Here is a 19,742-nt window from a genome sequence, read left to right as displayed (position 1 = left end):
GGGTTCCTAAGTATCACATCACCTTCATCAGCCCAAGGTGGGAGGAGGCCATGCACATCCCTATCTAAGAAGACTGACGGTAGAGTTTTCCACTCCTGCCTGAAAATCCTGATTTTAAAGCTCTTTTTATAATGTTGTGATTTCATGAAGATATCATAAACAATGAAACAGACCTGAAATGGCAAAACTCTGCTTTAGAAAATATCCCTGTTTCAAGTTTTCCCTCCTGATAAGAAAAATTCCTATACAAATACATATTTTTACTAATTGAGATGTCTCAGCAAAATGTGGATACCTACTAAATAAATATTGAAATCTTTCATTTCCCCACCCTCAAACTCAACTGTTCAATACCTGGATAAGAGAAGGTATCACTGGTGACTTAGTGACTCCAATTGTTGCATTGATAGTTTCCACAACTGACAGCATCTGGCAGAAATACATCATGTCAGCCACGGTGTGGAACGTGTCATAGAAGGATTCTACGGGGCAAATACACATTGAGGGTAAATCAATTGGCAAACTCCAAGAGAATGATTTTGCAAACTAGGTAACTCTGTACACGAAATAAATTTTAGGAAAAGTATAATAAACAACCAGACAGATTCAAGTTCACTAACCAACTAAGCTGGAGGGGCACAAGCTTCTGTGGACCTGAATAATAAATTCTACTGGTTACCAGACAATTCACACATAAACTCTGTATGCCCTTCTCAATTTTAAAAGGCAAGGAAAAAAAGTATACCTAGACTTCACTCAGTTACTATATGCTGAAAAATCTATTTATCAAGCACAATAATTCTTTTCAGATCCATTATCTCATTTAATTTAAAGCTAAAACTGTGTCACGTATACTGAATACAATCTAGCCTTTTAAAATCTCAAAAACTGGAGTTCCCACTATGGTGCAGTGGGTTAAGAATCTGACTACAGTGGCTCGGGTCGCTGTGGAGGCAGCAGTTCAATACCCAGCCCAGCACAGAGAGTTAAAAGGATTCAGCACTGCTACAACTGTGGCATAGGTCACAACTGTGGCTCAGATTCAATCTTTGGCCTGGGAACTTCTATATTTTGTGAGTGTGACAAAAAGTAAAATAAAATAATAAAATAATCTCAAAGATTATACAATCATAAATAAATTCAAAAGTGTAAAAGTACTGAATAAAATTTTCAGAAAACTTAATTGAATCTACATATTTAATCCTATTCTTATTCTGCAAACCTATCCTAACTAAAAAATCTAAAATGAGGGAATTCCCATTATGGCTCAGTGGTAATGAGCCTGCCTAGTACCCATGAGGATGGGGGTTCAATCCCTGGCCTCACTCAGTGGGTTAAGGATCTGGCATTGCCGTGAGCTGTGGTATAGGTCAGAGACCAGCTCAGATCAGCAGCTACAGCTCTGCTTCAACCCCTGGCCTAGGAATTTCCATATGCCAACAGTACAGCCTTAAAAAGCAACCAAAAAAATCTTTAGCAACAAAGTCTGTTCTGTGAAATACTACATATTTCTAAGTGCATTAATGTAGAAACAGCCTAAACCTAAGAGTATGGAAAGTTTAAGTAAACTATAGTGTATCTACTACATGGAATATTATATAACAATTTAAATAGTTACTGCTTATATGAGGTCAACAAATGTGCATCAATTTGGAGTGGTCCATAACTTAGTATGTTTTACTTTTCATACTGATCTTCATTTGACATCCTGCATTCCTACATTCTTCTCTGCAGTGTTTCTCAGTCAGGGCACCACTAACATTCTGGGAAAGACAATTCTTCATCCCATACATTGAAGAAGATTGTGGATTCTTATCTCCTGGCCTATGAAATACAATTAGTGCCTCTGAGAAGTGGCAGAGTTAGGCAAGTTACCAATAAAAATGACACTGCAGGTACCTCAAAAGAGTACAGTTTAAATACCAAATGAATAAAAGAGGCCCTTGTGAAGACTGAAGATATCTTCTGCTATTTTTGCAAAGATGATCCACTTTAAAATCTTGCTACAAAGTTAAATGTGAAATGAAGAATGGTACACATACGTGTTACTATATAATTGTGCCAGAAAAATTCCACCAATAAGTAAGTTCAAAACTTGACTAATCCCTTTCTTTGAAGAATTAATGCAAAATTACAAGTTAAATTTTTCTATATGTAAGATAAAAAATTTATTCATAATTTTAAATGTCCCTTTGTCAAGACAAAACCCCAATCAAATATCTTTGTCACCATTTACAGTGAAATTCTGGTATCCTTTTTAAGGGGATTCACTTTTTAATTCCTTGAACAAATTACCTTTGAAAAATGAGGTTCTCCGCTATACTGAACTAGAGAACTGTGACTTAAGATTTAACATTGGAGGAGTTCCCGTCGTGGCTCAGTGGTTAATGAATCCAACTAGGAACCATAAGGTTTCGGGATTGATCCCTGGCCTCACTTAGTGGGTTGGGGATCCGGCGTTGCCCTGAGCTGTGGTGTAGGTTGCAGACGCGGCTTGGATCCCTCGTTGCTGTGGCTCTGGCGTAGGCCGGCGACTACAGCTCCGATTAGACCCCTAGCCTGGGAACATCCATATGCCGCGGGAGCGGCCCTAGAAAAGAAAAAAAAAAAAAAAGATTTAGCATTGGATAAATAAAAATTAAATCACATTGCTTTGCTTCTGTTTTATGGAAAATTCATCCTTGTTTCAATTCAGGAATAGAAATCTGATTTCTAAACTGATAAAGAACATTAATAATATTAACATGCTTATAATACTGTTTTTAAAAGATGCAAAACTGTACACACAGTATAATTATAATTTTTAACTGCAGGAGGAAAAAGACTAAAAGGAAATATATGGAAATATTAACAGTGATGGACAATGGCTTACTCACCTCCCCTTCCATCCCCCCTACACCTCTTCCCTACTAGTTTTCTCCCATCTTTCAAACTTTTTAAAATCAGTCCATTTACTTTTATGATTTGAAAAAACTTTTTCAAAGTACTAAAAGGCACTCATATATTAATGGATATGGATTTAAATAGTGGTAGTATAAGACAGTATACTCTTTCTAGCAGCATACATCAATCCTTAAAAACAATCTGCCCTTTAATCTCATAATTTCATTTTAGGAACTGCTCCCAAGGAAGTTATTTGGGTTAGGAAGATATACAACAAGGTGCCATGAATTTGTTGCTCTGATAGATGGGATTATGGTAGAGTTGTTTTGTTTTACTTAAGTTTTTCAGTAATTAACACATTTTTATAACTAGAAAAAATTTTTTATTTATTTAATAAAAAAGTAACACTTAACAGAGAGACAAACAAGAGTTGCTAAATAAGCCCAACGGTTTGCTATTTCCTTAGCATAAGAAGTTTAGCATATACATGTTTACATGAAAAAAACAGGTGTGTGGAATTTGCCATTAATCAACACCCTTTATTCAAAATGAGTTGCAAAGGCCCAGCTATGTCCCTGGGTACCAACCAGGCCCGAGGTCCTTACTAGAGCTTTGAGGACTGATAAAGGAAGAATTAAACCAGCAGCTCCATTCCACTAGGTAGTTGGGAAGGGGCTCAGAACCAAAATAGAAATTACAAATCCAGGCAGCTTAAACATATGACCCAAATAACTTAGAAGCTTTTGGACTGGATCACCTAACTGCCAGCAGGCTTACAGAGGAACTTATAGAATCAACCCAACTATATTAGGTTAAGTAAATTATTTATGTATTTGAATGTCCCTATTCATTCCATGGGACTTGCGATAAATCCATACTACTAAGAACTACAGGTCTGAGACCTGTCTGAGACTTCCTCTGTTTCTTTAAGTACCTCATCTGTAGATGTCTAGTTACACAAGATTATAAGATAATAGGCATTTGAGAATTCTTTTTTTTTTTTTTTTTTTTCGGCTGTCCAAGATATGGAGGACCAGGGCCAGGGATCAGATCTGAGCTGCAGTTGCCACCTAACCTGCAGCTGCAGCAATGTCAGATCCTTAACCCACTGTGCCGGGCATGGAACATGCTTCCCAGAGCTCCCAAGACACCACCAATCCCATTGTGCCACAGCAAGAACTCCAAGAAGTTTTTCACTAGTCTACTACTGTGCCTTGTAGAATTCCAAGGTGTTAATTAAGCAGGCTGGAAAAACAATAGGCCCTTCTTTCAAATGATTCTGGAGCTAACTACAATTCACCTCACAAACCTCAGATGGCAAAATTTAGGACTGAAGAATAAAACAGTCTACAGGATTTCTTCCTTTTTAAATAGAGTTTATATTTTCCATTGTGCTTCTACTTTTTCTAATATTTCTCATATTTACTTTACAAAATAAAGAAAAAAATTATGTGGAGTTCCCGTCATGGCGCAATGGTTAATGAATCTGACTAGGAACCATGAGGTTGCGGGTTCGATCCCTGGCCTTGCTGTGGCTGGCGTCAACAGCTCTAATTAGACTCCTAGCCTGGGAACCTCCATATGCCGAGGGAGCGGCCCTAGAAAAGGCAAAAAGACAAAGAAAAAAAAAAATTATGTATCGTCCATTCAAACTATTTGAAAGCAGTGTCTTTTTTTCCAATCATTTCACATTTATTTGTTCAGTTCTTTTCTTTTCATATTAGTTTAAGAAAACTGGAAGAACAAATTTATATTTCCTTTTTAGTCTATCATAAGTATTTTTCCATATTTTTACAAACTCTTTAAATACTCACATTTGCTTCACAACATTCTACTGAGTGAACAATCTAGAGCAATCCTTCACTGATGTACATTTAGGTAGTGTCTAATTTGTCACTAATATAAATAATGCCATTATATATTTTTTTTAAAAACGCTTTTCTTGTAGTTTCAATTCATTCTTTCTTTTTTGCCTTTTTTTTTTTTTTTTTTTTTTTGCCACATCTATGGCATGCATAAGTTTCCATGCTAAGGATCAAACCTACACAACAGCAGTAACTCATGTCACAGTGACAATATCAAATCCTTAACCCACTAGGCCACCAGGAAAATCCTCAATTATTTCTTTAGAACAGATTTCTGGAAGTGAAATAACCAAGATCAAGGATATAAACAGTTAAGGTTCTTGATGGACTTTGCAAGATGATTTTCTAAAAGAGTTCCTGTACGTAGATAGCCTCCCAATAGCCACGTTGCATTTATTTTAGCATATCTTGTCTTAAATTAGGTGTCTTTTATAACTTTGCAAAATTCATAAATACTTATTTTTCATTTCTATCATCATTACTGAGCTAAAAATTTAGCTGTATGTTGAATTAAGTTTTATTTCCTCTTACGAACTGCCGATACATATCTTTTATTTATCAGGTGGAGTTTCCACATTTTAAAATCAATCTGTACAAGTTCTTTATATGTAAAAAAACCAACCCTTGCAGATATTTGTTGCAATTTTCCACCAACCCTCCATCCCCACTTTGCTCAATTCAGTATGCTCTTAATCTTTAATGCTGTTTTGGCTGGATGTTTTCAGGTATATAGGAATTTAGGCATTTTATGTAGTCATATATATTGACCTTTTTCTTTAAGATTTCTTCTATTACTTTTAAGTTTAGAAAGCCCTATCCCTTCACTTGTGATTTTTATAAATATTTACCTACATTTTCTATTGACTCAACTTTTTAATATATGACTCTTAAATCCTTTGGGGGGATTTATTTTTGTATACATTTGGAGGAGAAGAGTCAAACAGATTCTCTGCCTCCCAAAATTAACCAATTTTCTCTGGAAACATTACTTTTTTATTTTATTTTTTATTTTTTGCCTTTTTTTAGGGATGTACCTATGGCACATGGAATTTCCCAGGCTAGGGGTCAAATCGGAGCTGCAGCTGCCAACCTAGACCATAGCCACAGCAACACAGGATCCAAACCACATCTGTGACCTACATCACAGCTCAAGAAAATACCAGATCCTTAACCCAGTGAGCAAGACGAGGGATTGAGGCCACATCCTCGTGGATACCAATTGGGTTCATTACCATTGAGTCACAACAGGAACTCCCTTTGGAAACATTATTAGATTTCCCATCCAATCAAAAAATTATTAGACTATTATTTCCCTTTCCATTCATTCATGATTCCTTTTTATTATATACAAATATGTATGTGTGTGGAGTTCCCACTGTGGTGCAGGGGAAATGAATCCAACTAGGAACCATGAGGTTGCATAGCTCGGATCCTGCATTGCTGTGGCCATGGCGTAGGCCAGCAGCTGTAGCTCCAATTAGACCCCTAGCCTGGGAACCTCCATGTGCCATGGAAGCAGCCCTAAAAAGCAAAAACTAACTAACTATGTATGTGTCGTGTGTGTGTGTGTGTGTGTGTGTGTGTGTGTGTGTGTAATATAAGGGCTATTTCTGAGCCACCTAATCTGCTCTATTATTATTTTAATTATCATTCTTCCATATTAGAAAAAGCCCTGTCCTATTACTTTCTTCCTTCAAATTTTATTATCTATTTATTGTTCACAATAAAATTTCAGAATACTTAAGATCACATTCTCAAACATGTTCTGTTGTCATTTACTTTGGCCAGAATTCTGTTAAACATATACATTAATTTAGCAAGAACTAATATCTTTATGATGGTCTTTTCATTCAGTTTTAGAAGAGTCTATTTAGTCTATCTGGGCTCCAAAGGGGTGAGATTCCTTTAGGACTTGTATTAACTTTGACACTGGGAGTATCACATCAATTTATTTAGTTATAAATGAACTATCAAGCAGTGAGTAAGAAAGGGATGCTGGTCCAAGATGTGCCCCTGGCTAGCTGTGTAGATGTGGACCATTTCTTTGACCATGTCCAAGCCTGTTTACTCACCTTGGAAGAATGGACAGAATATCCAGCCTGCCATTTTCACAAGGCCATGGAAAGTAAGAGATGTGAAAGTACAATGACAGACACGAAGTGCTATGTAAATATGGGGGGTTATCATTAACACCCAAGGCAGAGAGTGTTACATTTAGTGAATGGTGAGCCAAACTACTGAAAAAAGAAAACCAGCCTTGAAATTTGTACTTGCCTTTTCCCAAGATAAACAACCGCACAGTCATGTTGACAAATATCCAGGAGAATCCCAAGAACTGCACTAGATTATACATGAACAAGTATCCTTTCTTCAAGCTTGTAAGAGCTGAAAAGCAAAGCAAGGCAGTAAGCTGTTAAAAGCAGTAGTCCCAGCAGGAGAGGGCTGTCTAAGGCATACTTGGATGACTGCATCCCTTCTTCCTACTTGGGTGCCCTAAGCTCCCCCACAAATAACTGCCCCAGGTCTGCACCAGCCAGGGTTCTTGGTCCCATAGAGAAACAGATAAGGAAAAATCATGAAGGACATTGTAGTCCAAGGTATATTTTCAGTGGTCTTTCTCCTCACAGCCTTGAAGGGTAAGTACAGAAATATAATAAATCCATGAAGGAAAAGGAAAAATTACTCCTGGCAAAGAATGACTGACTGGCCTAGGAGGCATTAAAAGGAAGTAAAGCTGTACTCAGCTCTTGCTCATGTCATCTTAATATAATCTATAGTTTCCTCCTCTCTAGAGTTTTTTTTAGGTTATGCTGGGCAAACTAGCTCAAAGAGAGAACAGTAATTTAAAAATTCTAATATTTGGTCATATATCCAACCAAGGATTAACTGAACACCTAAAATGTGAAAAATAATATGAGAAGCACTAATGAGATTCGAAGATGGTTAGGACACGATGCTGCCCTCGGAGTTCCCGTCGTGGCGCAGTGGTTAACGAATCCAACTAAGAACCATGAGGTTGCGGGTTCGGTCCCTACCCTTGCTCCGTGGGTTAACGATCCAGCATTGCCGTGAGCTGTGGTGTAGGTTGCAGACATGGCTCGGATCCAGCGTTGCTGTGGCTCTGGTGTAGGCTGGTGGCTGCAGCTCCGATTCAACCCCTAGCCTGGGAACCTCCATATGCCGCAGGAGCGGCCCAAGAAATAGCAAAAAAAGACAAAACAAACAAACAAAAAAAAACAACTCTGCAGTTCTTCACAAAACAAACAAACAAAAAAAGAAAAAAGAGAAAGAAAGCAAAAAGAAAGAAGTAAGGAAGGAAAGGAAGAATAATAAAAGAAAATGGTGGAGGGGAAGGAGCAACACAAGTAAAATATAACATATAAACTAACCAAGAAATTAAAAAGTTAAAAAGCTAAAAAAAAAAAAAAAAAAAAAAAAAAAAAGCAGCTTTAGGAGTTCCCGTCATGGCTGAGTGGCAACAAACTTGACTAGGATACATGAGGGCATGGGTTCAATCCCTGGTCTCACTCAAGGATCCAGCGTTGCCATGAGCTGTGGTGTAGGTGGCAGACATGGCTCAGATCCTGTGTTGCTATGAGTGTGGTGTAACCCAGCAGCTGTAGCTCCAATTCAACACCTAGCCTGGGACCTTCCATATGCCACAGGTATGACCCTAAAAAGAAAAAAGAAAAAGCAGCTTTATCCTAGAGAACCAAAAAAGTCAGACTTGTAACAACACTTAATTAAAATTTTTTTCTTAGGGAGTTCCCATCATGGCACAGTGGTTAACAAATCCAACTAAGAACCATGAGGTTGTGGGTTCGATCCCTGGCCTTGCTCAGTGGGTTAACGATCCAGCGTGGCCGTGAGCTGTGGTGTAGGATGCAGACGTGGCTCGGATCCCGCATTGCTGTAGCTCTGGTGTAGGCTGGCGGCTACAGCTCCAATTTGACCCCTAGCCTGGGAACCTCCATATGCCGCAGCTGCGGCCCTAAAAAGACAAGAGAAAAAAACCCCACTGCTCTAAAAGTTCCCACTGTAGCACAGCAGGTTAAAGAATCTGACTACAGTGGCTCAGGTCAAAGGAGAGGCACAGGTTTGATACCCAACCTGGCTCTGTAGGTTAAAGGATTCAGCGTTGCCATAGCAGGTCAATCCCTGGCCCGGGAACTTCCACATGCCTCGGGTGCAGCCATTTAAAGAAAAAAGAAAAAAGAAAAGAACGCTGCTCTAAAACTTTCCCCTTCCCTACTTATAGCATGACAAATAAGTAAATAAATGCCACTAAAACTTAAAAAAGTTTGATTTAGGACATATGGGGAATGCTTATTTTATTCTGCTTTTCAGCACTAGTTTTGTATGGTCCTCCTACTAGAAGAGAAGTTCTCTAGGCACAGGTGCTATGATGGATTCACTGGCTCCACATCTCAAGGGCCTAGGTACATCGCTCTCCATACAGATGAATTTAAGATAGCTGCTGAATTTAACCTATGAAACCCAGAAGGTAATACACTTATAGAGCTTCTGGCTTGGCCAGATAAAAACAGAACTGGACTTTTTAAAGATTAATGAACAGCAGGACTATACAGAATACTATCCATCTTTAAGGCTGACAACCACAGCCCTTAGGATCTCAGTTGGAACAAAAACACCAGGCTGGAAGAAGTATAGCTGTGGACTCATGCAGTAATTTCCACATCTGTGTAGGACCTGATGCCACCTATCACCCTATCTAGTCCAGTCCAGGAGACCGAGGTTCTTCCACTGTGATACATAAACCTACTCAGAAGATGTTAGGCCTCCAACAGAAGGGAAACATTAAAAATAAGGCTGATTCTGGACATTAAGGATCTCTCATAAATTCACCTACACAAGATAAGCACTCCTGCCAGATCACATTCATCCACACCCCCATCTCTATCACAAGTTAACTGGCAACGACTATAGCAGCAGGGGCAACTTACTTTCAGGGGAGCCTTGGCTTTCAAGTCTTAGTTTATTTAGGCGTTCTTCTTCCTAGAATTTGGACAAAAGTTTTTCAAGAACATAAGTTAGAATTCCTAGATGCCTGCTGAAGTCCATATTCTGGATAAGTGATCTGATTCCCTCAAAGCCACCTCCTCCTCCAATTGTGTTCGTGCTTCACTGGGGAAAACGTCCTAGCTCATGGTGCCAAAAAGCCTGATTCTTCATTACCAGGCAGCACTGGCATGCCAGAATGCCCATCCAGTGCTCACAGAATTAAACCAATCAACTAGCTTCCAAACTACAAATAGGGCAGTCTTAAAAATCTTAGAGCTAGAAAACACATCCAAAAACTGTGTCATGGTTGTAGAAACAAAACAGAAAATCAAGGCAGGAAATAGACTGCTATTTTATTATTTAAGATTTCTATAGTATAATTGCCCGGAAGTTAAAATCATGCCTCCAACATCAGTGTGAACTTATATCAGGTTCATATAGATACAGATGGATATATGTGGAAATATTTACAGACACACACATATGCATAGGGTAGTATCCACACATACATTTCTGTCAGCTGAGAGGGCTTAGAAGCAGTGACACCCCAGTAGCAATGAGCATACCTAGAGCCCTTGGTTTCCACTACCATTCTCCAATAAAAAGAACAGAGCAGAGAATATAGGAGATAAACCTGGAGCAGCTTAAAGTGTTGGATATCAAGGATGTGTTTTTAAAAAAAGCCCCATGATGATGGAGCTGCGTCAAAGGAATATGTGAACCAACTGCAAGAGCTGCAGATGGCCAAAGGTGAAACAAAATTTGAGCAAAAAAATAAATAACATTGTATTGGATTATAACACAAACTATAAAACAAATATTCATGAGTCTGTAGTGATATAAATAAATGATTGAGTAAATAACTGAGAGAGAATAGAAAAATCTCCCATGCAGAGGAATTCCAAGTAAAGTATACAGTCCACCCTAAGGATGGGAAGTATAACTCCTAAATCCTTAAGCGTGAACAATGAATAGTGACTTCCTTCTGAAGAGTAAAGAAAGGAGAAGAGTAACATTACAGTGGAGAAACCTGCCAAAAACTACCTCAGCCAGATGATCATGATTAATATCAACAGTGAGAAGTCACGTTGCCCGTACATATATCCTTGACATGACATGATAAGAATGGCATTTTACCTCTGTGGGCTACATCCCAAAACTCATCACCCGAGTCTAATCATGAGTCTAATCATGAGAAAAAAGCCAAACAATTCCCAAGTGCAGGAAAGTCCACAAAATGCATGACCAGTAAGTACTTCTATAAAACCATATCCCCAGGTCTTTCAGTGAATTTACAACTCTGTCCTTATTTTATCAGATCCTAATAGATATCTGAGGTGGCCCCAACAACTTTGGTTCCTCATGACTTCTGTCTAGATCCTAAGGTCCTTACTGACCTTGGCTCTGAGCTCCATTTCTGCATCAGACTCGTCCAGCCAACGATCAAAGTCAGGGGCCAAAAACAGTGGGCGCTTCTCCTGTTTGGTGAGTCTATCCCACCACTGACTCACCTTCTTCTGCACTGTAATGTTTACCTGCCTCTGGGTCAGTTTGTAAACCGGCTAGAAGAGAAAGTGAAAATGTGAGAATGCCCTCTCCCATCCCCCACTCCCTCCCCTGAAACTGTACAAACCAGTGTGGCTATAGAGAAAAGCTGCAGGAGTTCCCGTCGTGGCGCAGTGGTTAACGAATCCGACTAGGAACCATGAGGTTGAGGGTTCGGTCCCTGCCCTTGCTCAGTGGGTTAACGATCCGGCGTTGCTGTGAGCTGTGGTGTAGGTTGCAGACGCGGCTCGGATCCCGCGTTGCTGTGGCTCTGGCGTAGGCTGGCAGCTACAACTCCGATTGGACCCCTAGCCTGGGAATCTCCATATGCCACGGGAGTGGCCCAAAGAAACAGCAAAAAGACAAAAAAAAAAAAGAAAAGCTGCAGAGTATGCTAACTTCCCTTCCTCCTCTGTTTCTAAAAGTCCTGAGGCAAAGAAAACATCTAGACCAAGGGCTGATGTAAGAATAGCTGTGCCTTTCTCTGGTTCCCCCAGTGAACGACACGGGGAAAACAGGATAAGAAAGGCAGATAGTTGCTGGTTATCCTAGCAGCAACCAGCATGAATGTCCCATCAGATCCACATCCCCCAGATACAGCATTCGAGGAACTATATCCAACCATCTTCTTGAGTGCACATTACCTTCCAAATCTTCCTCCCATGAAGATGACAATTCAAACAGTCAATGGTTTCTGGCCTTGTTTTATTTTTTTTTTTTTTAATTTTTAATGTTTTCTTTATTTTTCAGCTGCCTGAGGTATACGGAAGTTCCTAGACTAAGGATCGAATCTGAAGCCACAGCTGCAACCTACATCACAGCTGCAGCAACATCAGATCCTTAACCCACCGTGCCAGGATCACACTGGCACCAGATCATTAACCCACTGCACCACAGTGGGAACTCCTCTGGCATTGTTTTTAAAAGGCCTGCATCAAGGCCAGAACTGTATGGGATCAGTTTCAACTTTTTCACAAGGAGTCTTTCACTACAGAGTCTCTTCAACTAAACTCAGATTTTTAGAGGCTGCTCCGGGGCTTTATTCCTCTATCTGGCCTCTCCCTTTGCCTCCAAAGCCAGCCCAAGATAGGCTCTTTACCCCTTACACCACTGCTGACTATTAAGAATCTCAGAGCCAGAAAGGCCCAGATTTATCCCAGGTTCTCCAGCTTTCCTTTTTCTCTGCAGCTAAAATCTGGACTCTATTCCAAACAAAAGAAGTATATTCTAGCTTGGTTTATTTTCTTCTTTCCCACAGTCCTTGCTCCTCATTTCACAAAACTACTAGTATTTGTTTCTTAAAATGGAAAGGAAAGTGAGGAAGGAAAGAACATACCTCTGGCTTCACAAGGTCTAAGAACTCCAGGTGAAATTCATAAACATTGTCTCCTTTGGCACCATGCCCCTGAGCTATAAAGAAAGAAATGTGGGTTATTGGAACCTGAGCAGAGCAAGGCCATCCAAACGTAAGCTTGGTGGCCGGTCATTCAGGCATATGCAAATATTAATGGTCCTGCCAAAATGGGGCCGGGGGTGGGGGGGGCTTGTGAGCAGAGTTCCTCAAGAGCTAGATAAGCTAAATCCTGGACAAAAGTTTATCTTCTTATGTCTTGCTAGTGATCAGTTCCAGAGAATTTAATCTTTGAATGTGACCTCAATGATGCCAGTACAAATAATAGGCAGGAGAAAGAGTATGGAAAGACAAAGGTAACACACAGATATAAATTTAACTTTCACATTTACTTGGCTCTGAATCCACAGCAGAGAAAAATCAAGTGGGTATATTATCTTGACTGCAGTTAAGAAAAGTCACAAGGCACATGGAAATGTTGGACTGTTTCAAAACAAGCTCTGAATTCAACACCTTCCACCCAGGGATAAAAGATAGAGTAGCTGACTCTTCCTTTAACACATCCCAAATGGAACAAAAAAAGAGAAATAAAATGTTCTCAGCTCATTCCTAAGAGAGAGGACCAATGGAACAAGGAGTAAAGTCCTCAGGATGACCATTAAGCCATCCCTGCGCCTTGATATGACTCCTTTCCCCAAAGCAAGCGGATGCCGTGCCTAGGAGCCAGTGACTGTGGGGCATCCCTGCCCTCTAATTCTGTCACTTGATTCCCTCGTGGGATTATCTTTCCTTATCTGGTGCCTGATACGTGTTGCAGGTGGCTATTGTTCTCTAAGACCATAAATTCCTTAAGGCAGGACAGTCCATATACTCCAGGTGGCAAGATACACTTTTATCATTTTAACTTCCTTTCAAATGTTTAGCTCCCCCCCAAATCTGGGCTACTGTCACCACTGCTCTCGCCTTGAAAAGCAGATACAAAAGCCAGACTCCGCTTTCATGAAAGTATACTAAGGTAGACAGAGTCTCATGTAAAGCAGAAACACTCCAGTCTCTCCTAACTCCAGTCACTTATTTATGACATTCCAAGGAAGCAGAACAGAGAGAGAGAGCAGGGAGAATCCCACCCCACTGGATAACAAGGAACCCAGGCCTACCCTCTCAGGCATAGCAGAAAGTGTGCTGATGAACTCAGGAGGAAGGCGATGGAGGCAGATTCACAGAAGCAAAGATGCTCAGAGTTGGAAAGGCTTTAGCTATCACCTAGGGCGCAGTATTTACTAAACTGATCTGTGAAAGTACATCAGGGCGCTACAAAGTCTCATTAAGAAAATTTCCATTTTTTGCTTTGGTTATAATATTTTCAAAAAGAAGCTTACAGTGGGAGTTCCCTTTGTGGCTCAGCAGTTAACAAACCTGTCTAGCATCCATGAGGACTCAGGTTCAATCCCTGACCTCGCTCAGTGGGTTAAGGATCCAGCGTTGCTGTGAGCCATGGTGTATGTCGAAGACATGGCTCAGATTCCACATTGCTGTGGCTGTGGCATAGGCTGGCAGCTACAGCTCTGATTCAACCCCTAGCCTGGGAACTTCCATATGGCACAGGTGTGGCCCTAAAAAGACAAAAAAAAAAAAAAGGGAAGCATACTGTAGGTCATCTGGACGGCTACCTTATGATCAAGTACTACCACACAAGTTCAGTGGCTGTGTTTCCAACTATATTCACAGCTGCCCAGAGCCAAATGGCCACTTAGAGTGACCATATTTAATCCTAAACGTGTTTCTCAGTCTAGGGTCTATGGCCCTGGAAGATCCTGCGGACATATGTTCACAGGTCCATGGATACTCAAGTTTGAGAAACATTATAACCCAATATCCTCATTTTATTGGTCTAGAGAAATCAATAAGTTGTCTGAGGTATTTGCAGAGTTAGAGCTAGAAGATAAATCTCGTGGAGTTCTCACTGTGGCACAGGAGGTTAAGGATCCGGCATTGCCGCTGTTGTGGTGTTGGTCGCAGCTGAGGCTCTGAATTGATCCCTAGCCTGAGAACGTCCATATACTGCTGGTGTAGCCAAAAAAATAAATAAATAAAAGAAGAAGAAGAAGAAAAATCTGATTTCTAGCCCAGGATACTTTTTCACTATATCTACTGTCTCTCTGGAGGAAAGTAGGATGTTAAACAAATTAATAACTTTTCTAATCATATATCTCAAAACAATCTAGTTTACTCCCAAGAGTATCAGAGAGGCAAGCATCAATAGAGAGTGAATAAAATAAATAGATAAAAACAAAAAGCAAACACTGCCATGCCTCTTTAACTGTGTAGAGGGTTCGGAACATTTTCCCAGATACAGACCTTTGAAATGCAGCACATTTTCAGTGATGCTGATGGCAGGATTCTGTGGAAAGAAACCAAGGATGCGAGAAGGGCATTTATTGAGGAGAAAAATGAAATTAAAACCAGGGGCTTACTTCCCTCCATCTTTCCCCCCTGGGGGCTCGACCTCCTACCCTGTGCCTCCCCCAGAGAAAATATCTGGTCATTTATTCACATCTCTGTGTGGGGTTTCTCCACGTCTGTCTGTACACATCTGAGATTGCAAGCTCCTACAAGAAGGACTCTAAACAGCTCTGCTGAGTAGAATGACCAGATTATTCTGATCATGGTTAGGTGGTACATGGTGGCATGTGAAGTGCCATGAGGGAATATACAGATCTCTAAGACTCAATCCCTGTGCTGTGGAAGCAGAGAATCTAGTGGAACAGATGACTCATTTCCTGTGAGAAGATACAAAATAGTGTCAAGTAACATATACTCAAAACCAAAAGAGCAGTAAAAAGCAATTAAGCTTTACAGAGTTAAGAGAGTGAACACAAGAGTTCCCATCATGGCTCAGTGGAAATGAACCTGACTAGCATCCATGAGGACAAAGGTTCAATCCCTGGCCTTGCTCAGTGGGCTAAGGATCTGGCATTGCCATGAGCTGTGGTGTATGTCACAGACAAGGCTCAGATCCCGAGTTGCTGTGCCTGTGGCTGTGGCTGGCAGAACAGCTCCGAGTCAACAACACCTAGCCTGGGAACTGCCATATGCTGCAGGTGCAGCCCTAAAAAGACAAAAAAAAAAAAAAAGGAGTGAGCACAAAGGAAATAGAATGGTTGTGGAAAGCCTCACCAGGAGTAAGACCCATACTGCAACATGAAAAACAAATTAATTCCTATAGGTGAAGGGAAGGGCTGCAGATTGTAGGGGTTTAGATGAAAATGAAACACGCAGTGGCTTAGCCTCAGGCACCACACACTCTCTCAACCACTATCCAAACCAAGACTAGAAGAAATCAAAATTCTCTAAATTGTTCATTTATTCTCAGAACTTGCTACAATGCCTTTTAACGGCATAAAATGAAACAACTCTTTTGGATGAGAAAACAGTTCACCTCCTACCTCCAAGCTCAAAGTTAGTAATCAAGAAGCAGCATGTTTCCAATGCCGTAACTAGTTCATTAATTTTTCTCCTATAAGCTTGGCTCTGTATTCCATCATGAATCAAAGGAAACCAACAAGACAGAGGTAAGGTGTAGAGGGGGTCTATACAAACAGGCAGTGGGACCCCAGACTCTAGTCATAGCCAAGAACGTTAGGGAAGGGGGGGAAGAGGAACTAGGTTACAGCAGCATAGGAGCCAAGCTTTACTTTTAGAACCTCCCTGATGAAGGTACAGACTTCAGGCTGAGAAGCTCACCCAGAGGGGTTAACAATCTAGATGATCCTCTCTGTGCCACGAAGAGGGAGTTAGGGAACCTCATCAAAAAAGGGTGCACTTTCAGAGGCATGTTTGCGCCATAAGTTTTGGTAAGAATGTGATCATGAAAGCCAGCGTTCTGGTGGCCTTGGTGGTACATTTCCTATCTCAGTCCCTTCTTGCCCAACTCTTTATTCCCCATACCCTAATTCGCTTGGAAGTGAAAAAGGAGGTTTTGGGGTCCATTTTACCCTCCTCAGACAAAGATGTAGGCAACCAAGGTTTAAGCATCTGCCACAGCACAAGCCCAGGACTTCACACAGCATTTCTCTGAGCCAGATTTCAGATACTAACTCCTAGCCAGCAGTGCCCTGGGGATATCAGGTTCAGCTTTCTCCAAAGCGGGTAGTAGTTAAGGAACACATTTCAGTTAAAAAATAAATAAATAAAAATTAAAAAAGGAGTTTTCATTGTGGCTCAGCAGGTTAAGAACCCAACATAGTGTCTGTGAGGATGTAGGTTCGACCCCTGGCCTCATTCAGTGGGTTAAGGATCTGGCATTGCTCCACTGCAAGCTGTGATGTAGGCCGTCAGCTATAGCTCTGATTTGACCCCTAGCCTGGGAACTTCCATATGCCACGTGTGTGGCCACTAAAAGAAAAATTAAAATAAAAATAAAAATAAAAATAAAAAACCCTACAACCCCTACAAGAACCTTATGCCAGAAACAAACTCTAAATTGGGAAGGAAGAGACTCTGAGGCAATTAAAAAATAAATATCTATGTTTATAAGTGAGACTGGCCTCTAATTTCCCTTTCTTATAAATGCATCATAAAATAAACTGGATTAGAAATCTATACATAGACCTTCCATATGACCCTGCAATCCCACTCCTGGGCATCTATCCGGACAAAGCTCTACTTAAAAGAGACACATGCACCCGCATGTTCATTGCAGCACTATTCACAATAGCCAGGACATGGAAACAATCCAAATGTCCATCGACAGAGGATTGGATTCGGAAGATGTAGTATATATACACGATGGAATACTACTCAGCCATAAAAAAGGATGACATCATGCCATTTGCAGCAACATGGATGGAACTAGAGAATCTCATACTGAGTGAAATGAGCCAGAAAGACAAAGACAAATACCATATGATATCACTTATAACTGGAATCTAATATCCAGCACAAATGAACATCTCCTCAGAAAAGAAAATCATGGACTTGGAGAAGAGACTTGTGGTTGCCTGATGGGAGGGGGAGGGAGTGGGAGGGATCGGGAGCTTGGGCTTATCAGTCACAACCTAGAATAGATTTACAAGGAGATCCCGCTGAATAGCATTGAGAACTATGTCTAGATACTCATGTTGCAACAGAAGAAATGGTGGGGGAAAAACTGTAATTGTAATGTATACATGTAAGGATAACCTGACCCCCTTGCTGTACAGTGGGAAAATAAAAAAATAAAATTAAAAAAAAAAAAGAACCAAAAAAATAAAAATAAAAATAAATAAATAAAATAAACTGGAGAGTGTACTCTCTCCCTTCTCCGGAAATATAAGTATATGCTTTGGGTGTGGCCGTGAAAAGACAAGAAATACCAAGAGATCCCTTGTACTCTTTGCCCATCTTCCCTCCACCATAACATTTTACAAAACTATAGTATATCACAATCAGGATATTGACATTGATACAATCCACCTATCTTGTTTGCTTTTTCCTAGTTTGACTTGTATTTATTTGTGTGTGCCTGTGTGTGTAAATTCTACACAATTTTATTACATGTGTAGGTTCGTCTATCCATCATCACAGTCAAGATACTGAACAGTTCTAGATCAGATATGGTGCCCTCTTATGACCATACCCGCCTCTTGCCCATCCCCCCCCCAGCCCCCACCCTGGTCTTCTTTATTTCTTTTTTACTGTCATTATAGACTTAAGGATTCCCTCTTTAATCCACTCTGATAAAATCCAATACTATTCTTACTCTTCTTGATGTTCAAGTTGTAACAAATTTGGCCAGTAGAAACCCCTTCAAACCAGCTCCTCTATTATTCTGACATGATTTTATAAGCCTTTGAGGATGTTGTACTTCCTCTGGCACAGACTTGGAATAACTGGCTGTTTCTTCAAGGGTCCTCATAGTTCCTCTGTTGGGGAATGGTCATTTAGAAGCCATGATCTGGGCACACTAAGGTATACTCAATGATCATCTTTAGGGTCTAGCTAGGACTACCATGTTGTCAGGGTTCTCTGATGGCCCAGTGACTCAAGGATCTGGTGTTGTCCATGCTTTGGTTTGGGTAGATGCTGTGGGTTTGATCCCTGGCTCAGGAACTTCTGCATACTGCAGGTACGGCCAAAAAAAAAAAAAAAAAAAATCATGTTGTCATACTGAAATTTCCAATTCAGAATTATTATAGGGCTTCTCTTTATTTTCTGTTATTTGATATCTGTATCTCTTTTCTTATGGTGAATATCTTGGTTCCTAATAACATTAACACATTTACTTATTTGATTGTAAAAGTTTCAAAATTACATCAATATTTTTACTAAAAATAAACCTATAAGTAAAATATAAAATTTATTTGCAGTTCTTTTTGTCTTTAGAGTATACCCACTAAAGAACCAGAGTATTGGAATTCCATGGTGGCGCAGCAGCTAAGGACTCAGCATTGTCACTGCTGTAGCTCAGGTCTGATCCTTGGCCTAGGATCTTCTATGTGCTCCAGTCATGGCCAAAACAAAAACATACAAAAAACAACAACACAAACCAGAGTACTACATTCAAATGTTACTTGTATTAACTTACTTATCTGTATAGTTATCAACTTGATATACACAGTTAGGTCCTTTTGATTCTGTTTGTGTTTAATTTCAAGATCTGCCATTTCATCCTTTCTTTGTAAGTTTTATTTTTGAATGAAGTCAATCTTTACAGACAGAAGTCCTATTCCCAAACCCATCCCCTTCTAGCACATTCCCACTCACCACCCATAGGTAACTACTTCATTGGCATCCGGTTTATCTTTTTTTTTTTGCTTTTTTTTAGGGCTGCACCTGGGGCATATGGAAGCTCCCAGGCTAGGGCTCGAACTGCACCGCAGCTGCCAGCCTACATCATAGCCACAGCAACACAAATCTGAGCTGCACCTGTGACATACACCCCAGCTTGCAGCAACGCCAAATCCTTAACCCACTGAGCAAGGCCATCCTCATGGATATTAGTCGGGTTCTTAACCCCAGGAGCCACATGGTAACTCCTGGTTTATCTTTCTTCTGTATGTGTGTGTGTGTGTTTAGAAAAATAAGTAATCATATTC

General features: G+C 40.3%; 1 protein-coding gene across 3 annotated transcripts in view; it reads right to left on the bottom strand.

Moving 5' to 3' along the window:
- Window positions 1-19,742, bottom strand: part of HACD3 (3-hydroxyacyl-CoA dehydratase 3) — a 41,581-nt gene that overhangs the window by 10,620 nt on the left and 11,219 nt on the right. For 2 of the 3 annotated variants that reach the window (XR_014817234.1, XM_003121729.5), the window contains exons 2-7: window positions 15,025-15,067; window positions 12,652-12,725; window positions 11,168-11,332; window positions 9,713-9,764; window positions 7,023-7,133; window positions 355-482 (exon numbers count right to left, since the gene is read on the bottom strand). Coding sequence is in view for 2 of the 3 variants with exons in the window: in XM_003121729.5 (XP_003121777.2) it covers window positions 355-482; window positions 7,023-7,133; window positions 9,713-9,764; window positions 11,168-11,332; window positions 12,652-12,725; window positions 15,025-15,067 (573 nt within the window). In the remaining variant the exon portion in view is untranslated. Of the gene's footprint in view, window positions 1-354; window positions 483-7,022; window positions 7,912-8,708; window positions 9,765-11,167; window positions 11,333-12,651; window positions 12,726-15,024; window positions 15,068-19,742 lie in introns of those variants that run through there. The other variant, XM_084979030.1, reaches the window with a different exon arrangement.

Source organism: Sus scrofa, chromosome 1 (assembly GCF_054392235.1).
Source record: "Sus scrofa isolate SSC_HxYL_T2T_F1_AM1 chromosome 1, Sscrofa_HxYL_maternal_Yorkshire_Landrace_v2.0, whole genome shotgun sequence".
Taxonomy (NCBI): Eukaryota; Metazoa; Chordata; class Mammalia; order Artiodactyla; family Suidae; genus Sus; species Sus scrofa.
This window is presented reverse-complemented; position numbering and strand designations above follow the sequence as displayed.